Genomic DNA, 22,302 nt, shown 5'->3' on the forward strand with positions numbered 1-22,302 from the left:
TTTACTGTAAGATTTCAAGCATAAAAGATTTTTTTTTTTACATGTTGATAATATTTTACTTCATTGTTACAGTTTCAGTTTAGATATATACACACCTGCACAAAGAAGTCCTGTTTCAAAAAACTACCCCAACATTACATTTGTACATTGTGAACCTCTAACAACATCATGGGTCTCAGAAAATTTCTCAAAATGACTAATACAACTTTTAGTTACAGAGTCTGCAGAGAAAGATCAGGGTGGATGGATGAGTTAATAAAACATACAACCTCTAAAATGAATATGGCTGGATTTGTTCTTTTACTTTTATCATTGTTTCTTTTGGTTGTGACTTTTAAACACCCTCAGATGAATAAAATCCCATCACACCACTCATCTCTTGTGCAAGATGCTTTATTCATTCACAATACAATACAGTTTCCATTTCCTTCCTCACGCTAAAAATCATCTTAAATCTGTTTCTGGCTCATTATTCAAATGATTTATTATCTAACAATAATAAACTATTTCAAAAATTCATCTGTACATTAAAGTACATTGTCACCTAAAACAAATCTATTTCAGCTTAAGTGTAGGCCATATTTAGAAATGCCCTACTGATCTGTGTTCTCTTCATAGCCATCAGTCTCCACACACACACAAAAATAGTAATTCCACCTCACGGCAGTGATTTGTGTTTGATCGGTCTGACTGCATGATCAGCCTGCAGGATGGACGGACTCGGGAGCCACATCTATTGATCGTCTTGAACCACATACATGAAATATTAATGTCGCCTTGTATGATCCGGTCAGAGAGCATCGTATTTCAGCAGTTCTAAGTCAATATTTAGTTTCATGTTAGATCCGTGATACATTTGACATCCAAACGGGACAAATGAAACAACTGCCTTCTTCATGCAGTCGTGTTTTCAGGCCTGTTCAGAGTCTGAACTCGCTTCTGATTCTTGTTCACGATCAGTGTTTCAATGTTTAGACACCAGCTGTCTGCCAGCAGACTTCCTGTTGCACTAATCAAATTCTCCCCAGAGATGCTCCTCAAACAGGCGAGTGGAGAGCCAGCCAGTGGCCGGATTTCCTTGACAGAGTGAGAAAAGGCCAAGAGGTGCATATATAACTACTTAGCTAACTAAATTATTAAATGAATGAATAATTGTTTCTCGTACTCTGATCTCTGGTTCTTTTTAGGTGCTATTGTAGTGGGAAAAAATGGCACCTAAAAAGTAAAATGTCATTGCAATTGTGAATGAAACAAGTTATTCAGGTAAAAATTTAATAAAATGAAAGAAAAATAGAAGGATTAACTGTTAAGTAGTATGTGTAACTTTATTAAAGTAAAGAATGCCTTTTAATATTCAATTCAAAAAGATAATGATTGATTATTACACACTGAAACAGTCCTACACGCTGTTTTCGTATTATTGAATTGTATTGTGTTGTAACGACACGTGTTCCTATTATTTTGAACAGCACATTTTAGTCGGTGGGCTGGTCTAAATAACAAAAACATTTTAATTCAATAATAATAATACTGTAAATGACAAGGGTCTCAAAAACCTCCATATAATCCATCTCCAAATGAGAACCTAGCATTGAATTGTCCTATACACACTAAATCAAATAAAGTTAAATTAAAAACTAAATCAGTAGGTTTTCAAATAAATTTTATGTTCTAATATTTAAAATCCGTGTCTCAATAATCTCAAATTTGTTAAAAATAAAATGTATACAACATAAACCTGACTTCCGCTTGGTGGTTTGAGAAGTGGGAGGGGTTTCCACGGCAGCGTCGTGACGTAGGTGGCGGGAGCCGTGACGCGGCGGTTCCTTGTTTTCAACGCAGCGCGGGAGATTGAGGAGAAGAGGAGCGAGTCTGAGGAGTCAGCCCGAGAAGTTGTAAGCTGACTTAATACCTTGTTTTCAGATCATTGCACTTTAGATCACGTATGCGGTGAGTGTGGGGTGAACGTCTAACACCGTAAACACCGTTTATCGGCCCAGACGTACAGTTTAAAGTAGTTGTTTTATCCTGTTTTGTTAGCATTAGCTGAACTCTTCAGCTAGCATTGATCTCAACCAGTAACAGGGCATGAAGGCAGAGCAGATGCTAACTGTGTTCGTTTAGACGTGTCAGGGGTGTGCAACGATGACATTGCATTTATTGATTGTGTCTTTTTTTGTGTGTGTGTGATCAGTTTGTGAAAATGCCTTGTGAGAGGAAACCGATGCGCTACGGCCACTCGGAGGGACACACCGAGGTTTGCTACGATGACACCGGGAAGTAAGTCATGTGTTAGAAAGGCTTCTCTGTCTATGAAGGTTCATATTTAAAGAAAATATCATCTGACAGATCATGTCAGTGCATGTCAGAGTAGATAGACACACAGGGTGGTTATAGAGTCCATATAAATATAAATATAAATAATAATAATTCATATGTTTTTATTCCTGACTTTTAAAATCCTTTAACAAACGCTTCCTGTGCATCTGTACAGTTTAATATAACAAAATCTAACATCACATTTTAGGACAAAATGTTTACTTCACCTGTCAGTGGTCATAATGTTATGGCTGATCGGTGTGCAGTATGTTGTGATAGGAAAACCCTGCGGCAATAAACATGCATGATGTCCAAGCATCTTCACACTCCTTGATTTCAATGTCAGCTAAAATATCTGTGACATATTTTACTCAGAGGAGTCAAGGACAGATTAATATATTTATTTAAATTGAAAGTACTAAATATTTCAGTCTTCTCCTGCCTAAATCTGATCAAATTGTCCCCAGGTTCATGGTAACCTGTGGAAATGATGGAGATGTTCGTATATGGGAGGGTCTGGACGACGACGATCCCAAGTTCATCACAGTCGGGGAGAAGGCTTACTCTCTGGCGCTGAAGGTCGGTCACCGCCCGACTCCTTGAGGCCCTTTTCTGAACGAATCAGCTGAGCTTCACAGCAACGGCAGCAGCAGCTGCTGGTGGTTGTGGATTAAACATCCGTCCTCTCCTTCTCGCAGAATGGAAAGCTGGTGACGGCGAGCTCCAACAACACGGTGCAGATCCACACGTTTCCTGACGGCGACCCGGACGGCATCCTGACCCGGTTCACCACCAATGCCACACACGTCGTCTTCAACAGCAGCGGCTCCAGGGTTGCTGCTGGATCGAGGTACGAGAGAGAGAGAGAGTAGACTCACCTGAGAACTTCTGGACATTTTTGTTATTTGTTATAGAGAAGGATTTGAAGTAGGGGAGAAGTTTAAGGTGGTAAAGTCAGCACTCCGTTAGAGCTCAGTGCTTTGTGGCTTTATGTTAATTTATGTGCCTTAGGTCTTTAACTCAGACATAAATACAATTATTTTTACCTTTGGAAAGCATCAGGCTTGCTACCAGCTACTGCTGACTGTAGCTGCATTTACATGGACACATGGAGGAACAGACTGACTTGATCAGAAGATTTTAATCAGATTGAGAGGGGTGGTGTGAACCCTTGATGTCTTCTTCTCTCCCTACCCCACCCTCTTCTCCCACTTCTTCTTCTTCTCCTTGTCTTCCTCATTCTTTTTCTCCTCCTTTCCATCCCCCTTCTTCTTCTTCTCCTAATACTTCTTCTGCCCCTTCTCCTCTTTCTTCACCTTCTTCTCCTCTTTCTTTTCCATCTTCTTCTCCTACTATTCCTTCTCTCCAGTCTCATTCTCCTCCTCCTCCTTATTCTCCTATTATATTTCCAGCATCCATGCAAACAGTTCATCTCTGATCAGAATGATTGATCAGGTAGAGGAAATATTCTCCATGTAAACGCAGATACTGGCAGCATTTCCCAAACTGCTTCATAAATATCTGTCGTCACATCTATATATAGAGCACTTCTGAAAGTGGCAAATGTAGATTTAGTGAAAACGTAGATAGAAATAGAGAGAGATAAGCAAATCTGGATTAAAAAATCAGTGCACGAATCACCTTTGGATTTGAACTGATTAGTCAGAGATGGTTTTAAATTTATAAGAAATAAAAACACATGAGGATGTCCAGCTGCCTGGGTGGATTCATCTCCTGAGATTAGCTGAAAGACAAACAAATGACACTTGTCAAATCACACTCGTCTTCTCCGCCTCAGCTGCTGGTGGCGAGGCCGCCGTGCGTAACATGTCCGTCGTGTTCTGTCATGCTGCCACTAAGCCAGACTGAATGATATTTCCGCCTCGCAGAGAGAGCAACACTTTTTGATTAGCCCTGATTGGAGATAAACGTCTGTTTGCTGCCAGTATCGATTTGCCCTAAACGGGTTGATCACAGCAATAGCAGCACGGAGCATGGCTCCGTATTGATGCTGCTATTTTCACCCTGGTAATCTCTGTTGTGATGTCGATGATCAAAATTCAGGCGTCTGTGGCTGCCGGGGCGAACATCGGAGGAAATCTTTTTTTACTGATTTGACAATTTGCACTCGTGTTGCTCCACAGCTGTCCTTTCCCTCGGCCCTGTCACGAGTCGACACTAGACTGCCCACACGTGTCACGTGTCCGTTTGCACTTGTTAAATCTCAGTTCCCTTGTTGTTCCTCAGTGACTTCATGGTGAAGGTGGTGGTTGTGTCGGACAGCAGCCAGCAGAAAACTCTCCGGGGTCACGAAGCGCCGGTCCTCAGTGTCGCCTTTGACCCCAAAGATGACTTCTTGGTGGGTAATAGGGCTGGGTTTTAAAATATTTTTTTTTGTTCAAATCGATCTTGGTTTAAAAAGATCCGATATCGATTCACATCGTCCTCAGATCAAATATTTTTTATTTATGCACCATTTCCTGCAAAACCAGTGTCACCAGACTGCAGCGAGATCTCTTAACGAGAGGATGCAGGAAATGTTGCATAAATACAAAAGAATCGATCAGAGTGTTTTTGAATCAGCACTGGGTCTGTCACATAAAGAACAGTTTGAATGATGTTAGTCCACATGTGAGGGAAATGGCGGAAGCTTTAACTCTGAGAGCACCGTGAGGCCTGGAAGATGATTGGATTTAAAAAGTATGACGACAGAGAAGAGCTGCACAGAAGCAAAATCATGTCAGATAAACTAGAGATAAAATATTATGGAAGTCTGAGTCTGTTTTTTTATCAGGAAAAACGTCATGAGTCGAGCTCTAGTGTAGGCAGAGAGAGACTTTTTACCATGGGCTGACGTTTTATCATTTGTTCCATCATCCTACTGGAATTTAAAGGAATAAATGGAAAGGACTGTTTAATAAACCTGTCATTTGACAAGATTTTGCTCTCTGTTTCAGATTCTAGACATTCATTTATCATAGAAGAGAGGAGCAGCTTCTCACAGTACTGCAACTATTTAAAACCCGGTGTTTGTGCTCTTGATTTTTTTTTTTAGACCATGGAGATGTACAATTATGAAATTGTAATTTCGTATGAAATTTTGTGGAAAACACCGTCTCAAATATACTGAATAATAATCCTTCAGGAGAAAATATATAATAAAATCCTTCCTAAGGACACACATCACGATCTGTCTCTGCTTTCAGGCCTCTGCCAGCTGTGACGGCTCGGTCGTGGTGTGGAATATTGAGGAGGAGGTACGTCGCCGTTTCAGGTTTTCACACCGGGAAGTTTCCTCAAAAATAATCAACATGCGTGAATTTTATTTCTTTATTTTTTCCCTCTCGCTCAGACTCAGGCGATCAGCTGGCCTCTGCTGCAGAAGACAAACGACGTCACTAACGCCAAGAGTCTGTGTCGCTTGGCCTGGCAGCCTGGGACGGCAAAGGTCAGTGTTGGGTCAATGTACAGACAGTATTTTAGTCAGTTTGTTATAATAATAATAGTACTAAATAATTACACGTGTGTTTCAGTTTTTAGCGGTTCCCGTCGAAACCAAGGTGCACCTGTATGCGCGCGAGTCCTGGGACAATGTGAGCACTTTGTCTGATGATCTGCTGACACAGGTGAGATCCAGTCAAGTGCACACTCCTGTTCACACTAATTTTAATAGATATTTAGTCAATGTCAGTAGAAGCAATAAAGTGATAAAAATCTTCATGGACGTGTTCCTGTGCCAGGAATCTAGGAAATAATTAGGCGCATGAGCAGAAAATGTAACGTGAAATTGAACTGCAGCAGAATCTTTGGAGGATAAATACTAAACTTACAGAAATGACAATGTGCCGTTTTTATTTTAAGTTTTACAGTCTGTCATTAGAGTATGAGAACCACAGTTTAACAAACTTAGTATAAAGGTGGACGGCAGAACTGCTCCTCAAAAGTGAAGCCAAAGCAAGTAGAGCTCCCCCTGGTGGCTGGTTGCAGTATAGACAGACAGACAGATCTTTATTGTCATTTAAAATACGCACCACGATGCACACATGGGTGAAATTTTGTTGCAGATGGCTCAGATAGCAACCCTTAAAGGTTCTTAAATAGTACTTAAATAAAAGTGTCTAAAAACAAACAATAAAAGTATAAAAAAACAAACAGTAAACAGCACTCTCGGACCGTACCGCACAGACTCTGTCTCCAAAGTGGCAAGATGGCGCTGCCCATATCCATGTTTATATACAGTCTATGTGTCAAACAAGAAATATAAAAATATAAAACGTATTCTAGTTTGTTTAATACTTTTATTTTTGCTGCATGATTCCATGTGCGTTCCTTCATAGCTTTGATGCCTTCAGTATTAATCTACGATGGAGAAAATAGGGACGTCCCGTTCCTTCAAGTTTCTTTGCCCCCTATCCAATACCGATCTTTTAATATTCAGTTTCTGCCGATCCGAGTCCTGATCCGATCTTAAATAAACGAAATTTCCTCCCACTGGAGATTCATAAAGGCTTTCCTTATCTTATCTTGGTCTTCTTCTTCTTTGTTTTTTGTTTTTTTTGGCAGCTCCTCCGTTTTAATGACGGTAGCCAACTGCCATTAACACGGAAGAGGAAGGAGAATTTTTGTCGCTAATAAAGACTGGGCTTGGTTGTAGCGTTTTAAAAAAAATGCCTGGGTCTTTCTTGATCTTTCCCACTTGGGACATCCCTAAAACAACTGTAGTCGTCTTTGTTTCTGCTTTCTCTTGGGATAAAGCGACTGGTATGCGGACCAAGTCAACCACAACACACATTCAAACTCATTTTGAACAGCCGGGATTTAATCTTTCCCTTATGTCCGGTCATCAATCTTCTCTTCTGTTGAGGTTTTTCCTTCTACATATGTCATATATGTTTCTTATTATATGGTGGAGACACGTTTTGCTTGTATTGCAACATCCGACATGCCTCATAGTTGTCACGTTTGAACATAAACTGCATCTAATAATAAGTTTACAAAGCCAAACATTTGCGATGTGGAGGATTAATGTTATTTTTCATCTTAAAGCTGATAAACCTGCTCTTTATATCATTAAAGGCAGAGTGTTCATTATTTTTACAGCCCTCTTGCTGCTTTGTTTTTACTGGAAGCGATGAGCTGTGGACGGTTACACCTTCATAAAATCAGCCTCCTGTTGCTGAACTCTTTCTTCATGTCTCCTCAGTGTGAAGCAACACTTTCCATCTACTTTACTTCGGTCTCCTGCGTCTCTTCCTCCGTGTGAGGCATTAACTGTCTCTGTCGAGCACAGTTAAAGGTTTCTTTTTCATTTTCCGCTCTGCAGCCCATCAACGTGGTGGCGTGGTCTCCGTGTGGCCGGTTCCTGGCAGCCGGCAGCGTCGGGGGTTCACTGACGGTGTGGGACGTGAACAGCAAACTCTGTGTGGAAAGGTTTGTCACGATGATGAGTCGCTGTGTGCTGGACAAATGAAATGACTTGATCAGAAGGAAGTTATAATCAGATTGAACCTTTGATAATCTGATCTCCTAATATCCATGTAAACACTTGATCTGGTTGGAGTAAATCCATTCTTCCTGAGCGTGTTTGCTCCACATGGAATAAACATCAGCTGAGTTTCTAGGAGGGACAGAAACATGGAGGTAGCAAAACAACCAGTTGTTGAAACACGCGTTAGAAAAGACGAATGAAGCTGGAATCAGTGTGGACAGAAATGTTGAAAAAGTGGAGATGACTACTTCTGCTCAGTCAATTCAGTGTTGGAGAGAAAGATGGAGGAGAACAGCTTTGCGTCCTTTTTCTTGTCCTCCTTTTTTTTATTCTACGTTTTCCTCCTGCTCACCCCCTTCTCTTCCTCATTCTCCCTATTTTCCTGTTTTTCCCCTTCTCCTCTTCCTTCTCCTCCTCCTTCTCCCCCATATTCCATATTACTTCTCCTCATTCCTTTCTCCTCTTCCTCCTCATTATTTTCCTTTTTATTGTTCTTCCCTTTCTTCTCCTTCTCCTTTTACTGTTCCTACTTCTTCTCGTCTTCCTCCTTCTTATGTTTCTATTTCGTCTCCCTCTCCTCCTTCTCCTTTTCCTACTTCTCCTCCTCCCCTTCATCCGCTTTCTCCTTCCTTCTGCCAGATACTCCTCATTCTTCTTCTTTTCTTACTTCTTATTCTCCTGACTTCCTTTTCTCCTTTATCTTTCTTCTTTTCCTCCTCCTTCCTTTCTTACTTCTCCTCCTCCTCCATATTCCTCTTCTTTTCCTACTCCTTCCTTTCTTACTTATCATCCTCCTCCTCCTTCTCCTCCTCCTCCTCCTCCTCCATATTCCTCTTCTTTTCCTACTCCTTCCTTTCTGACACCCTTTCTCCTCTTCCTCCTCATTATTGTTCTTACCTTTCTTCTCCTCCTCGTCTTACTGTTCCTACTTCTTCTCGTCTTCCTCCTTCTCCTTATGTTCCTATTTCTTCTCCCCTTCCTCCTCCTTTGTAATTCTCCTTTTCCTACTTTTTCTCCCCTTTGTCTGTTTTCTCCTTCTCATTTCTTTGCTTCTTCTACCAAATATTCCTCATTCTCCTTTTCTTCCTCCTTCTCCTCCTCCTCCTCCTCCTCCATGTTACCGTAAATGTAAATGTACGGCAGCAAAAGCTCCAGATAACAGAAACAAATCGTTGACAGAGCTCTGACAGAGTTCGGTCGACAATTATTAAAAGTACTTCTTTCCAAGGAAGCAAATAAACACAGATTTCCTAAAATGTTGCAGGCAGAAGCACGAGAAAGGTTTCACGGTGTGCAGTCTGGCGTGGCATCTGTCAGGAAGCCAGATCGCCTACACAGACACCGAGGGCTGTCTGGGACTACTGGACGGACTCTGCGTCTCCGCAACCGCCTCCGACGCCTCCAAGGTAGCGCTCAGATTACCTGCAGGACATAAATGCATCACAACATGCCAATATTGATGATTACTTTCTATACCTTGCAGCGTAAATTAAATAAAAACTAAACAGTAGCTTCTAATTAAACTTATTTCAGCCGGCAAAGAAAACAGCCAAAGACTACGACGCCCTCTTTGATGATGACGATGATGATGACCGACTCATGGACGAAGGTCGGAGTGATACCAACTCGCCAGCTAAGCAACCGGTTGCCGGGGACGACGACGATGACGACGACTTCCTGATGCCTGCGACCGGGCGAGTGAGGAACAGAGGGGCCATCCTGGATGATGAAAACTCACGAGGTTTGTGAAAGTCAGACAGGTGGTTTTGTAGCGTGTGATTTCATCCTAAAAAGTTTTTTAATCCTTAATTTATCTTAATAATAACCTAAATAAAGATTTATCCAATGTTGGCTATTAAAGCCTGTTTTATTGCTTTTATAAATTCAATCAGACACAGGATCGCTGAAGCTCGGTCAGGACAAATTCGGGGACGACGACGATGCAGAAAGCGCCGTGGTGCCCGCGGTGGCTCTATCTGCGCGTCCCGTCTACGAGGGCCCCCTTCCGACTCCTCCACAGAAGGCCTTTCAGCCAGGCTCAACCCCTGCACATCTCACACACCGCTTCATGGTAGGTCAAACCGAGGACATGCTGGTGGTTTATAAATGGTTTCCAGCCACACACACACACGCAGTAACACCTGATGTGTGCCTCAGATGTGGAACTCCGTGGGGATAGTGCGAGGCTACAACGACGAGCAGGACAACGCCATCGACGTCGAGTTTCACGACTCTGCCGTGCACCACGCGATGCACCTCACCAACTCGCTGGGTCACACCATGGCTGCTCTCTCCCAGGAGGCTGTGCTGCTGGCCTGCCCCAGCACGGACGAGCTCGCCAGGTAAACCTCCTCTCCACCTGCTGCGTGCTCTCTTTTTATCAGTAAACCTTCCAGTAAACCCGCTCCTCTCTCTTCTCAGCAAGCTGCAGTGCCTCCACTTCTCGTCCTGGGACACCAACAAGGAGTGGATGGTGGACCTGCCGAAGGGCGAGGACGTGAAGGCGATGTGTCTGGGTCAGGGCTGGGCGGCGGTCGCCACCAGCTCACTGACGCTGCGACTCTTCTCCATCGGAGGAGTCCAGAGGGAAATCTTCAGCCTGCCGGGGCCCGTGGTCTGCATGGCCGGACACGGAGAGCAGCTGCTCATCGTCTACCACCGCGGTTAGACACACACACACACACACACACACACACACACACACACACACACACACACACACACACACACACACACACACACATTTACACATCTCGTCCTCCTTTTTCTGCTTCAACCATAAATTTTGAGGGCGAAATGTTAATTTGCTGCCGATTATATCCCTACATATCACTTACTGGCGGGTGACAGAATCAGTGTTCTTCTCTTCACCTGGTCACATTGTTATGGTTGATGTCGGTGTCTTTGAAGGCAACAGAAACAAGCTGGAATAAATGGCTGTCTCTTCCACTGAAAAGGATCTTTATGAACATTGTTGATTTCCCTATATATAAACTCAATGCTCTGCGGTTTGGAGCTTGAATCACCTCCTGCTTCGTCGCGACCTTAACGTTTCTGCATGCGTCTCATTTTACACCGCCAGCTACCGGTTTTGATGGAGAACAGGCTCTGGGCGTCCAGCTGCTGCGGTTGAGCCGAAGGACGAGGCAGCTCATCAACGGCGAACCCCTCCCTCTCTCACACAAGTCCTACCTGTCCTGGCTGGGATTCTCAGCAGAGGGTCAGTCTGTCGACATTTCTCCGACTGTGCTTGCTTCTGTTAAACGGACAGAAGCAGCTGAACAGCGTGGGTTGTGCTGATGCGTTTCAGGCACCCCGTGCTACGTGGATTCAGACGGGATGGTGCGGATGCTGAACCGCTCCCTGGGCAGCACCTGGACGCCAGTGTGCAACACCAAGGACACCTGCAAGAGCAAGTCGGATCACTACTGGGTGGTCGGCGTGCACGAGAACCCTCAGCAGCTCAGGTGAACTTTCTGCTACGTCCGTTTTCAACTTGAGAAGCCTGAGGTGTTTGTGTGCACCTGAATGCATCAGCAAATGGTTTCTAAAAACAAAAGTAGCCGATCAGTCTCAGTAATAATTTCGTAGCTGGTTTAATCAATGTTATTGGTTCGTTACCAACTCACCTGACACTTGATCCTGATCTTTGACGTCTCGTCTCTTCTTGTCCTCTCAGGTGTATTCCGTGTAAAGGCTCCAGGTATCCACCGACTTTGCCCAGACCTGCTGTGGCCATCCTGAACTTCAAGCTACCTCTGTGTCAGACTACCACAGAAAAGGGCCAGATGGAGGTAAATAAATGGACGTGAGGCAGCTAAAGGGTTTATCTTCAAAGAGTAGTGTTAAAATAATAAATTTGCTTTAATGTCTTAGGATTTCACATCTGTACCTTGTAACACCTCTAAATCTTTAGTGAATATTAGGACTGGGTTTGACGGATCAATTCAAATCTATCTTCATCTGAAAGAGCATCCTCCTGTTGCAGATATTTACGCTCCGACTCAGAGAGCACCATCAGCACTGAAAGCTGATCGGATTTGAAAAGAGTTGCACAAAAGTAAAACCATCGGATATGCACAATGTTAAACTAGATGGAAAATACTGTGGAAATATCACAAATCTCTTGATCCAATGACAACATTAGTTTTAAGTTGAATTGTTTCGAAACTGAAATATCTCTAAATTAACTGATATTGATCTCGATTTGGGACTTTGTGAATCGGAATCGAATCATTACAGGAAATCAATAGTGAAGCCTGGCCCTGGTAAATATGCCAAATAAACAAAGATAGTTCATTGTGTTCATATGAAGCATTCAGCCTGCTCTCCTCTGTCCTCCTCCAGGAACAGTTCTGGCGTTCAGTCCTCTTCCACGACCACTACAGCTTCCTGTCGTCCAGCGGCTACGAGATAGACGAGGACGGGCAGAACCAGTCCCAGAAGGAGCAGCAGGAGTTGCTCATGAAAATGTTTGCGGTAAGTGTGATTTAGAATTTGTTTCCTGCTCCCGACGTGTTCAGAGTCTGCTGATGGATAACCTGATGTCGACGATTATCCTCCAGTTGTCCTGTAAGCTGGAAAGGGAGTTTCGCTGCGTGGAGCTGGCGGAGCTCATGACTCAGAACGTGGTGACTCTTGCCATTCGATACGCGTCCCGGTCCAGACGCATGGCCCTCGCGCAGCGGCTCAGTGAGATTGCGCTGGAGAAAGCCAACCAGATCCAAGAGGAAGAGCCAGAGGAGCAGGAAGAGGAGCCGGACTACTCCAGCGTCAGGAGGACCTCTGGGTAAAAGACTGCTGCTGGTTTTTAACAAGGTTGACTTTGTGATCGAATCAAACATGATCCAAAACAGGGAGAGCTTCTTCTTCCTCCCCCAGCAAATCTTTTGTTGACTGGTTATGCTCTGTTAAGATCTGTTAAAGTGGTGATGGACAGAGGAGTAACAGCGTCGTGGTCTGCTGAATCGGCTGAAGAGCTGCAGACAGTCGGGCCACAGGCGCTCACCAACTCTCCATTTTTCTGTCTGGACAGGTATAACCAGCCCACAGGAGGACGTTACAGCAGCCGCCATACTGAGGAGGAGGAGGAAGAGGAGCAAAGAGGGGAGGAGCTCCAGGAGGAAGAGGATGGACAGGAGATGGAAACAGAGGAGGCAACAGAAACCCCAAAATGTCAGTTCTTCTTTCTTTCTTCGACATCTTTGCACATCTAATGACGTCTAACATCGATACCAGTTAACTCGTCTCCTTTACGTCTTCATGCTGCAGGTGTCAATCTGTTTGCTAAAGAAGCAACTTCACCTGTGGTGCCGTCTCTTACGCCGAGTGAGTAAACTCTTCAGGGATTAGAAGATTCAGAGTTTCAGACATTTCAGATATTTGATTCTGGCGTTGAAAGCCAGCGAAGCCTCCTGTGTCCTCACCAGAGAGACACACCAGTAAATAAACAGCTCCACCTAAAGTCAGTTTTTTGGTAGAAACACAATCTCTCATGTTCTTCTCGCTGCAGATTTGGACTTCAGTGTTTACTTCTGTAGTTTCTGCAAATCTTCAAGAGTCCCAAGCTTCATTTAGTTTAAAATAACATATTTATTCTGACTCCTGTGGTGTTTAATGTGTGACAATGTTAGCTGAAGGTTGAAGGATTAAAATATAATCTCCTGACGTCTCACGTTTGTTTTTCAGTTGGTAAAGTTGGACGCGCAAATCCTTTTAAGGTAAGGACTGAAATATTTTTTACAGTAACATTATTTGTCATTGCTCTGATTATTTGGTTGTGGATGTAAAGTTAGCAGCTATAAAATGAGAACCACATAATAAGAAGGAAATGTTCTCTTCATGGGATTTAATGACTAAAATTAAAGTAAGTGACCAAGGTTCTCGTCTAAACTGGACGCGTGCAGGTCCTTGGTTCGGGGAAACCGTCGGCTTCGTCCCATCAGCCTCGAGTGGCAAACATCCTGGACAACATGACGTCCAGCAGGAAGTCGGCCTCTCACGTGGGATCTGCGGGGAAAACGAACAAAACCCCCGTCCTCAAGCCGCTGGCCCCCAGACCCAAAACAAAGGTTCCCCTCAAAAATCCAATTCAGCACGGCAGCTCTCTAGGTGGTCTCTTGTTTTTCGTGTAACTAAAACTGGAGATATTTCCTCCTCACGTTGCAGACTCAGTCCACTCTGCTGCAGATGACCGGCACTAAGACGACCAATAAGAAGAGTCAGGAGAACACAGATCAGAACAAACAACCAGACGTCCCGCCTCCGGCTTCACCTGCAGAAAACACAGAAAACAAGAGGTAACGCCTTTAAAAGCTGGTTTGATATTCACTTAGTGGACGCTGAGAGTTTCTATTTATGTGCAGTTTATTATTTTCTATAACTTCCTTGCTTGTGTTTTCAGGTCCAAGACCGGTTTCCAGCTGTGGTTGGATGAGAACAGGAAGAGCATCACCGCCGACCACCCGGACCTAGAGGAGACCGACATCATCAAAGAGGCCATGGGGCGCTTCAGGACGCTGTCCGCCGAGGACCGACTGGTAGGACTACAAATCAAACAATCACAGAACTATTTTCTCCTCTCAGTTTTATGTAATTAGTAATTTTCAGTCTTCATCAGTTCATTTATATTATAACACGTTAAAAGGAGACTTCTGAAATCTGAGCAGGTAAAGGCCTAGGCAAATCAAACCATCACTGAAAGATCTATTACTACTACTACTACTACTAGTACTCGCCTCTGTCTGGATTAGACAGCTGCACTATAACTGTTCATACCAGCGGGTGCCAGTATTTGATATTCATCATTTATTATTAGCTAGGAATAGCTACAAACACCGCACAGGGCTGACCTCTCCTGAATGATGCTGATCAGTTGGTTGGTAGTTTTCTCCATATTCACTTTCTTCACTTCTGTTTTATCTTGTTGTGCTCTGGTTCTCCAAGCTAAAAGACGAAAGGCTCATTTGAAGTACTGAGGGACTAGACGCCGTAGCCTACGTCGGTGCGAGCCATTTGTACTTGTGCGCTTGTCGGTTTGGCTCGCTCCTGTAGAAACGCAGGCTGAAATCAATTCAATCAATCAGCGATGAAGAAGCAGCCAGAAATTAAGTGGAAATGCTCTACTACCAAGTGGACCTATCACAGGTCTTGCGGTCTGCATCGCCATGACGCGTATTTACATTTCTAGGGAGGTGTATGTCAGGCTACGGCGTTAGGAACTGGGCTGTTGCCGTAGCTACGGCATCACATTGACGCAGAAGCCTAAACCGCCTGTAAGCACCGACTCACTACACCGTTGATTAAAAATTAAAGCCGCTGACATGGGTAAAAGTAGGACCACAGACGCTCCATGATAGTATCATTACTAATTTACCAATTCTGATTCACAAGGTCCCGATTCGATTCGGTATTGATTCATTTAGAGATATATTTTGAAACAGTTCTGCTGAAAAATTGGTTTCAGAAATCTGTGGTATTTCCAGAATATTTTACCTCTTTCTGCATAAGGCTTCTCTGTTGTCATACATTTTAAATCCGGTCAGTTTTCAGGCCTGACGGTGCTGTCAGAGTTGTAACTTCTGTCATATTTTGGATCTCCACCACACTAATGTGCTAATGTAATGATATCTATAACGAGAGGATTCAGGAAATTGTCATTTTACTCTGAAAGACTCACTGTGAACACTCGCTAGCTTAAAAACATTAATGCTTCAGACAACCCGTAATTCAACGACCTCATCTTAAAACCTGATTTACATTCAAAACATCATATTTGTGCTCGTCTGTTTAAGGAAATGAAAAATTTCAAGACACACGAATTAAATGTGTGTGTTGATTTTATTTAGGTGAATAAATTAGATGCGTTGAGACCGTTCTCAAGGTCGCGTCGCAGCACCGAGGCTTTCTTTAATCCAAATCTGTCCACGGCAGAAGCGTCAATTAGAGTCTGTGAGACAGCCGTGATTATCAGCTGCAGATCACTCCCTGCTACGCTCCACGCTCGCCTCAAATCCTCTCACATCCCCACAGACTTACAGTCTTAGACTTTTTCTTATTAATTAATTAGCTTCGGTGTTCACATGTGAAGACGCCACATGAGACTGACTCAGCTGAAAACAGCCCTCGGATTAATAAACTCTTTCCAGGTGTGTCCTGGACTCAAACGTCTCATCTGGTGAACCACATCGATTAATTATTGTAGCTCATGAGTCGTATTGTGGAAGCTCATGTATTCAGGTTAAATAGTAGATACATGGCGGTTTATCAGCTTATCGCTGTGTCTACTTGAGACAAATTGACGTCAGATGCAGTTTCATTTGCATGTTTTGGCTCTGTCCTAGATGTTTCTGTTAAACCAGCATTTGTTTGATTATTGCCCAGTCTCAGATGCTGAATTAATCAAAGAATACACAGTCTACGTCTGTTTTACACTTCTTATCTACTGGAGGTCACATTGTCCTTTCAGCTGTCTGTCTGGCTCCAAGGCTCAGGTCCTAAATGTACAATAAGAACACTACATAACATATACATTAATATAAGGAGCCCTGTGCTCTTCACGCTCTTTTTTTCACGAACGATACCACAATTTTTGGCCAGATTGTTAACAACACAAGTGCCTTCAGGATGGAGGTGGATCATCTGGCCGAGTGGTGGAAGGACACCTCGTGAGGTAGCATTAAGGTTATTAGAGTGCACACTGGCACACAGCCTTTAGTTAGCGACACAGCATCAGTGGCGGCAGCAAACAAAATGTGCTCTCTTTGGGGGAAATTCCTCTTGGCAGATTTAAAGTGCAGTTGTTTAGTTTAGAGCTGGCCTATTCGATTAGCGGACCAGCGGGGGCCACATGCGCCCCCAGAACCCACCCCCGAGTGGCCCAGCCTGTGGTCTGGCCCACCTGAACTGAACTGAAATGAAGAAATGCGGAGGGTGTTCTCATTTCACAAGATTTCAGAAACTCCTGCAGTGTTTCAGACCTTGAATGCGACACTCCGCGTTGTTCTGAATCGTGGCTAGCGGTGCTGACAGGAGTAGTGTCAAGGTACCGAGTCTAAAATTGGTCATTTTAAACTCTGAAATGTAGAATTGACAATGAAAACCGTAGATTTAAGTCCAAACACTAAACCTATGTGTTTAATTTGCCATGAGTGCGTTAGGTGGGGTACTAATAGGTCTTTATTCAGTTAGTGCACTTTGAGATATGTCTGGGAAGATGTCTTTGCTAATAACATCTTTCCCAATTAAGGTTTTGTTGTATAGTATCTGGTAAAAAAAATAATAAAGTTTGAAATGGGATCTTTATTCAGAGGTGTGTTAAAATGTATTATGTTTGAGTCAAAGTTCAAGAGTTAGTTTTTCGTGCAAGGATTAATAAACCAGTAGCTCGTGTTACCTGTAGTTTTGTCACTTTTCTCCACAACTTAAAACCATTCCTCAGTCCTGTCCTCACACACATATTTGGCACAAGGACCAAGCCTTATAGATGCTACCGAGGTCAAACTGGTGTAACGGGTCCCACCGACAGTTTAGACTCATCTCGCCAAACGTGGTGCCAAATTGACTTTTGCCAGATTTCTGCAGATATCACAGCTCGCCGAGTTTGTCCATGTTGTAACGAAGACGGCAGAAAAGCAGGATGTCAGGCGTGTGTGTAAATACATTATCTCATTTCCTGTCTAATCTGGTTTACTGCGCATGTAAACGCACTGAATGACCACTGAGAAGTACCTCAGTTCTCCTAAAGTGAGTGACTGCTAGACTTGAAATGTCTAAACCAACCCAAAACCATGAATAGATTAACAGCGTGACAGCGCGCCATCATATTTTACCACTCTATAAACAGTCAGTAACAACAAGCATGAAGCTAGACACAAAAGACACAAAAAGAGGACTTGATGTACGAAGTTAGCTCTTATTCTTTCCTTTGACTGCCTTTCTTGGTAATCATTTTCTTGTAGGTGTTTGTTAACACTACGTCCTGTTTGATTGGTAAAAATACTTTAGAATAATTAACTGAATACAGCCAAAGGCAAAACCTGAACACCAGTGTACTACGCAGATGAGATTAACCATTAACAGCTGATTCACCATCGTTCTAGCATAGCCAGATTCAATTCTTATTAAACTATGAGTCTGGTTACACACCATCTGGATTCATTAAGGGGCGTGTTTCAAGGATTTCTGCACGCAACTGGATCGTCCTCCAACCTACCAGAGCCATTTTTGTAAACTAATTCAACTCCATGGCGCTCAGATGACGAGTACGACTACGACGCTGTTACACCTCTGTCCGCTTACAGAAGCCATTTGTCTGGACCGGCAGATCTTTGCCATCCCATAATCAGTTCTCAACGGAGAGACTCCAGACCAATAAATGTGTTGGTGGGGAAGATGTCTGGCTTCCAGGCAAAGAGTTTGCAACAAGAAAAACTTGAAAACCTCTCGGTGCTCTACTGCTGAAAAGAATGAATCCATTGTAAAAACATCACATATTTATGGATATTTATTATGTTTGACCGCAGCCGACGTCTGTGACAGCTGCATCAGTCTACGGGTGAATAAAATGACAGTGGTTGTTCTGGTCAGTGACTCAACTCGTCCATTCATCACCCCGATACGGCCGCCTAGTCCTGACCCCGCATACATCAAGACCCTCAGCGGAGAGCTGGATGACACTCGACAGAAAGAAAGGGAAGAGGAAGCGGGTGGGGGAGGGATGCCCGTTGCCTGGGAACCTGGAGGAGAGTGTGTTCGGGGAGCGAGAGCACGAAGCATTGATCTTATGATAATATAGAGGGAGAGATGGCGACACGGTCAATCTGTAAGAGCGTGGTGATGACTGGATTTTTAGTTATTTTAAAGGAAAGAAATCCAGAATCATTTTGTTTTTATTAGATTTTTTTTAATTTCAAGTGGAATTCAGTCAGTTTTTGAATCATTTGAAGAGGATGAGAGTGTAGTTTGTAGAAATCTAAACTTGGCTTTTTTAAGCACATTTAAGAGTCTCTACTAGAGGCTTGTATTGGTCACTGCTTGTTCATTTCTTCTGTATAATAGTAAAAGTATTGATCACTACAGCTAAATTTTGTCCTTAATGTTGATGTAAATCAGTAAAAGGTTTGAGACTTTGTACACAACTTTTATTTATTAACGATGGTTGAACTCAAACGACTAAATCAATTGTTTTTTGTTTTTTTTTAACACAACTCCCTGGAAGTCTTTCCAGATAAGGCGTGCTTCAGTTTGTTGCTGCAACGCGTGGCCATTAATATCAGTGCTCACCTCAGTGATGAAGATACAATCTTAAAACGGTGTTAATTTCCTGTGTTATCTCCAGCACTAGACCTTTGTGTCTTTTATGAAGCGCTGCAGCTAATGATTGTTTTCAACATCTGATCTGAGGATTGAGATACTGAGATACTGAGAAGGTTCTGGGTTCGAATCCGGGCCGATTGTGGCCTTTCTGTGTGGAGTTTGCATGTTCTCTCTGTCTGTGAGTGTGAATGGCTGTCTTGCCTGCGATAGACTGGTGACCTGTCCAGGGTGTACCCCACCTCCCACCCAGTGGCAGCTGGGATAGGCTCTGTCTCCCTGTGACCCTTCACAGGAACAAGTGGTTACAGAAGATGAGTGAATGATATTTTCTTTAGCCATTAGACATTTTATTTGTGATTGTAAAAATACCACAAAATTAGACAAATGGAACAAGACTGTGCCTCTAAAGTTGGACTCAGACTACAGTAGTTCCTGACAATCACTCAGGACCGAGGTTCGGCCCAGATAATCTGGTAATGTGAGGTGTTTACAGATCCGCTCTTTCACATCCTGAACTGTTATCAGACTCACCTGGGCTCTCTTGATGAATATCAAACATGTTTGATATGAAGGATTTAAAGTCTGGATGATTATGTCAGTACAGTCTGACTGAAGGGTTGTGAATAAATGTTGTAGGTGAATGTTAGCTACCGTACTACTGTTGGCAAAAGCTTTTTCTCCTCCACGCTCATCTTCTTCTTCATTTGGTTTTGTTGATGGTTTGCAAACCAGTTTGTAGGTTTACTATTGCCACCTACTGGGCAGGAGTGTGAATTGGTACATTTACAGCAAGTTGTTGATTCTCAGTTTCCACTTTTTTCCAACAACATCAACAAAACGAGGAAGCACTCCACCGTAGATATTTCCCTGCTTGCTTCACTCGTACAACATTTAAAGACACTGCTTCATATGGCTGCAACACGCCAAGGCCAACGTTGTGCAGAGCGTCCTAGCACGGCTAGCACTGACTGAAGTTGTCGACCCCTATCGACAAGTCGGATGCAGCACGTTCAATTTGGCGGCAAAACAAGTCGCCGAGAAAGTTTATTCTGATTGGATGAACGGCTTAGTGAACAAGAGAACATGGTTCAGGAGAGACCAGGATGGTTTGTAGATCTGCCTAGCCTCCCAGATAATCACCCTTTTGAATGATAAATACAGACTACTGCCTCCTGCTGGTATGAAGAGTTATTTCCTCTCAAGAGCTGAATCAGCCACAGCATTATGACCACTGGCAGGAGAAGTAAGTAACATTGACCATCTTGTGACAATTCAGTGTTCTGCTGGGAAACTTTTGGACCTGGCATTAATGTGGATGTACTTAGACATGTAGCACCCACCCAGACCAGATACCCCCACCCCATAGCAATGACACTCCTTGATGGCAGCAGCCATCCCCAGCAGGATGCAGCCTGACACAGGCACACACACAAAAACAGTTTAGGAACAACTAAAAAACCATGAAGAACAGCACAAGGTGTTGACCTGGCCTACAAATTCACTAGATCCCAAACTGATCAAGTATCTGTGGGATGATCCACAGAGGCCCCTCCCCTAAACCCATAGGACCCAAAGGCCACCACTAACATCATTCTGTTGCCAGACACCACAGGACACCCTCAGAAGGCCCATGTCTATTCTCTGATGAGTCACAACAGTTTTGGAGGCACAAGGGAGACCTACACGATATGAGGCAGGTGGTCGTAATGTTATGCCTGATCGGTGTATGTACAACTGTTTGTAGTGCGTTCAAATTTTTTGTTCCGAACACATGAGACACGAGGCAACATCACAGTCGACCTTTGATGTCGGTTCGGTGTTTCCCGTCCGTTAAGACTCCTACACCAGAAGCCACGTTCAGATTTCCTCTTTTATCCAACAAACAATCTAAAACCCGCAGATGTCCAGTCTGAGCATCTGCGGCAGAATTATTACTGATCGCATTTTTTTTGGCAATTTAAATTCCAAGTGCATTTGTGAGGAGCTTGTTAAAGAACAACCCCGAGAAAACCACCCTGCAGACTCATGTTTAGCCCGAAACCTCATTAACATGCGACCCTGAGGTTTTCTCCTAATCACATCATTCTGTCCAAATACAATAAAACTGAATGGTCGAGACGTCACGGCTCGCTTGTGTGAATATGCATGGGGTAAGGGGAGGTGAGGAGTGTGTGGCATGATGATTCATCCTGGCTCCATTACGTCGCAGGAAAACGCTTCCTTTTGTTTCGGCTCGGATGAGAAGGAGAGAGAGGGGAAATAAAAGGAGGGCAAGAGCCAGCAGGCCGAAGAGATGCAGCCTGTCAATAGTGATTATACATGACAGGATGCAATTTCAAACTGGGCGTCCGTTTGGGTTTAGTCATCGTCATGTAGGTGTTTAGAGCCTGGATGGAAAACGGAAGAACAATACAGTTTGTCCTGATTGTTTGGCAATTAACGTTTCTTTTTTTTCTTTTCCTTGTAGTCGTGGACAGAAAGAGCCAAAGGCCACTCTGGAGGCGCAGCAGATTTGAAGAAGAGGAAGAGGGCTGAAGGAGGAGATGGAGGTGAAGATGTGGAGAATGAAACAGTAGAAGCTGATGACAATAGTGCCAAGAAGAAGAAATCTCTGGATCCTTCCTCCAAGCTTTCGGCGTTTGCCTTTAACAAGAACTAAACGTCCCTCCTGACAACCCTGACACAGTTTGTTCTAAAAAAAAATGTTCGTGCTTTGAGTTTGTTTTTACACTTTTCTGTATTTTAACAAATAAATAAATGTAAATGTGTTCACGTTTTGGTGAGATGTAATTTTTTTTTTTTGTGGCACGACGCTGCAAAATGAGAATAGTCCTAAAAAAGATAATGACATCGCAAGTCAAAGTTTATTTCTAAGCACATTTAAAAACAACATCAGTTAAACCAAAGTGCTGTGAAAAATGAGTTAAAATAAGCAATACAACATTAAAATAAAACACAAGTAAAACTGTAGATTAAAAAAACTGTTAGCCAAATAAAATCCAAGATATCTCGCTCAGTTTGGACTGAAGGCCAGCAAGAAGAAGTGGGTTTTCAACAATGATTTAAAATCCTCCAAACTCTGGGCAGCTTTGATATAAAAGGGTAGGTTGTTCCAGAGTTTGGGGGGCAACCACTGAAAAGACTATCTCACCCCTGTTCTGTTTCTAAGCCTGGGTCTA

The 22,302-nt window shown here is 43.3% G+C and overlaps 1 protein-coding gene across 1 annotated transcript; it reads left to right on the plus strand.

Annotated features, from left to right (window-relative positions):
* Positions 1-1,828: 1,828 nt before the first annotated feature.
* On the plus strand, positions 1,829-21,882 carry wdhd1 (WD repeat and HMG-box DNA binding protein 1). Its single transcript, XM_084541988.1, has 26 exons — positions 1,829-1,895; positions 2,195-2,280; positions 2,787-2,898; positions 3,018-3,169; positions 4,567-4,678; positions 5,526-5,576; positions 5,672-5,767; positions 5,853-5,945; positions 7,643-7,749; positions 9,072-9,213; positions 9,341-9,548; positions 9,700-9,878; positions 9,965-10,149; positions 10,229-10,470; positions 10,890-11,027; positions 11,118-11,274; positions 11,487-11,601; positions 12,155-12,286; positions 12,373-12,596; positions 12,843-12,982; positions 13,079-13,135; positions 13,496-13,527; positions 13,714-13,878; positions 13,976-14,106; positions 14,211-14,346; positions 21,591-21,882. The coding sequence occupies exons 2-26, from the start codon at positions 2,204-2,206 to the stop codon at positions 21,780-21,782; spliced, it is 3,375 nt and encodes a 1,124-aa protein (XP_084398114.1). The 5' UTR covers positions 1,829-1,895; positions 2,195-2,203; the 3' UTR covers positions 21,783-21,882.
* Positions 21,883-22,302: the final 420 nt, after the last annotated feature.

Source organism: Chelon labrosus (assembly GCF_963514085.1).
Source record: "Chelon labrosus genome assembly, chromosome: 3".
NCBI lineage: Eukaryota > Metazoa > Chordata > Actinopteri > Mugiliformes > Mugilidae > Chelon > Chelon labrosus.